This window comes from Pteropus alecto, unplaced genomic scaffold, assembly GCF_000325575.1.
Source record: "Pteropus alecto unplaced genomic scaffold, ASM32557v1 scaffold161, whole genome shotgun sequence".
Lineage (NCBI taxonomy): Eukaryota > Metazoa > Chordata > Mammalia > Chiroptera > Pteropodidae > Pteropus > Pteropus alecto.
In genome coordinates, this window is record NW_006432943.1 from 3,754,162 (window position 1) to 3,756,613 (window position 2,452).

The 2,452-nt window shown below is 37.0% G+C and overlaps 1 protein-coding gene across 1 annotated transcript in view; it reads left to right on the forward strand.

Annotated features, from left to right (window-relative positions):
- Positions 1 to 574: 574 nt before the first annotated feature.
- The window catches only part of TMEM150C (transmembrane protein 150C), a 16,569-nt gene continuing 14,691 nt past the window's right edge, over positions 575 to 2,452 (forward strand). Inside the window, exons 1-3 of the mRNA XM_015586037.2 lie at positions 575 to 661; positions 1,528 to 1,581; positions 1,709 to 1,741. Of these exons, the coding sequence (XP_015441523.1) occupies positions 582 to 661; positions 1,528 to 1,581; positions 1,709 to 1,741 (167 nt within the window). The 5' untranslated portion in view covers positions 575 to 581. The remainder of the gene's footprint in view (positions 662 to 1,527; positions 1,582 to 1,708; positions 1,742 to 2,452) is intronic.

Consider the following 2,452-nt stretch of genomic DNA (forward strand, 5'->3'; position numbering starts at 1 on the left):
TGACACATTGTTTTCCAGGGCATTCATTTTAGAGTCTTCTGAGATAGTTGCTCAATAAGATGTCATGAGAAAAGTTCAGATCTGCCAAGCATTTGCCATTTCCTCCTGTGTTGCTAATTTATTTAGTAACCATTTGTTTCTAACATTCTTGTCTGCCAAGCTGTAGACATAGGTACATGCTGGATCCATAGATCTATAAATCTATAAATATTTATAAAAGCACTAAAAGTAGTTTGGCATTTGCCTCTGTAATCTAGCTCTTCTCAAAATCCTAACCCAAACCCTTTTGTCCTTTCTTAAATACATCGATGCTTGCATTAGACTAAATGTCATTATGAGAAATTTTCCATCAGTTCTTAACTAGGATTCTGGAATATTTGAACTAATGCTAGATGGCAGTTGTCCACGTTACCTGCTCAAAGATTTCCCACATGTGTAGGTGTCAGTAATGATACTGATTTGAATCATGGTTTCATAAAATGCACTCTTTTTCAACTAGACTTCCTTTCTGTCTTGAAAGAGTGAAGTAAATTTTTGACTTTGTTACCAATACCTGTTCATTTTATTTCAGGGGTACAGGCATGGATGGGAAGAAATGCAGCGTATGGATGTTTTTACCTCTTGTATTTACTCTGTTTACTTCAGCTGGATTGTGGATAGTGTGAGTACGCTCTTATTTAATTATTTAAGGACAGAGGTTCAATGTAGATAAAAATGTAAAGTTTTGATAGTACCTGGCATGTCTATGTGACTGTATTTATAAGTACTTTTAAAATAATGTTTATGAATTCAACCTTGCTAAAGTCCCCATTTCTTCTCTTCTTCTACTACCCTAAGTAAATAACGAGAGCGAGTAATAAATTATGCAAAGCAGGTAGTGAAGAATACTAGATTTATTTTGTGTTCCTGTGTTCTTTCAGTAATGAATATTCTATAAACTGGTGGTATGGGTTCATTATTTGCAAGATTTGCTAATTTGACACCACCATGCTAAGGATTCCATTCATAAGGATTCCATTCATAGGTTTTTTTCTCTTGTGTGTGTGACTAGGTCTGCTATGTTTATAAAATGGATATCATTACATTGGAAGTCTTGGCTTATCACAAAACATTCTCATATGTGCTTATTTCAAGTACTATTTGCTTGTAGAAAATTATTTTAGTTCCTTGCAGTTCATTAAGAAAGGTGGACACATGTCCTTGAGAAATTAGAGATTTTTAGTTCAGATTTCAGTTTGCCCAAAGTTGTAAAATCTTATTTCTTTGTTTTCTAGTTTTTAGATTATAAAGATTGCCATTAATTTGAGGGATGTTTTGAAAATTGAAGAAATATTATTAATAATGACATTTGAGCTTCAAAAAGCTGGATTATCTATAGACAAAGCACTGCAGCAAAAGAGCATATTCCTGATTAGGAAGAAAATTAATAGGATTTAATGCGATTAGTCTAATAAAACTGGGAAACGAATAATTCTTTTTTAAAAAAATGTCTTTGTTTTATAAACTTTTATTGTTATTTCTTCACAGATACTTTATAGCTGTGGAAGATGACAAAATTTTCCCATTAAATTCAGCTGAAAGGTAAAGTTTATCTCTGGGTAATTAATTGTTCATCGATAGACCTAACAAAAACTTTGTCACTGGTGAGATTAAACTGTGCACAAATGACTGTGCTTTAACCTGAGCTTCTATGTCTTCTTTTATCCAGGAAACCTGGTGTGAAGCATGCACCATATATAAGGTAATTTGATCATTTTCTTCCAATCTGTTAGATCTTAGGAAAAGTTGGGAGGGTGTCTTAGTTAGGGCTACTATAACACAGTAGCGTAGACTGGGTGGCTTATGAACAATAGAAATTTATTTCACACATCTCTGGAAGCTGGAAGTCCAAGATCAGGGTGCCAGCATGGGAGAGGTCTGGGGAGACCGCCATCTTCTCATTGTATCTTCACACGGCAGAGAGAGACAGAGAGCTCTCCAGGGCACCAGGTCTCTGCCAGGCATTGATCTCACCCTTTGAAATGGAAGTGGAGGCAGCCCTTCCCCCAAGGGCTGGGCCTCTGGGCCTGAGGTGGCAGTCCTGACCATCACTGAATTACCTTTGAGGGTCCTTCCTCCCTTGTCTTAAAGAACAGTGTGTGATCACAGCCAGAATGGTGACGGTCCTGTCCTGTGCCGTCTAAGAAATCCAACGGTCTTCCTTCATTTTACCCCATTTTTTGTTTCCTTTTGTTTCCTTTAGTCTTAGCTAGCTCTGCCTAGATGGGCAATCCCATCTCTATTCCTAGCTTTCGTTAAGATGGTTGGTTAAATCCTTGTTTTACACCCACATTAATCTTATCAAAGAGTTGCTTGGCCACACCTTCAGTGTTGTTCTCTTCCAAACATGCTTTATGCTTTCTCACTTTTTTTTTCCTCCTCTTTGATCCCCGCCTTCCCTCCCCACACCCCC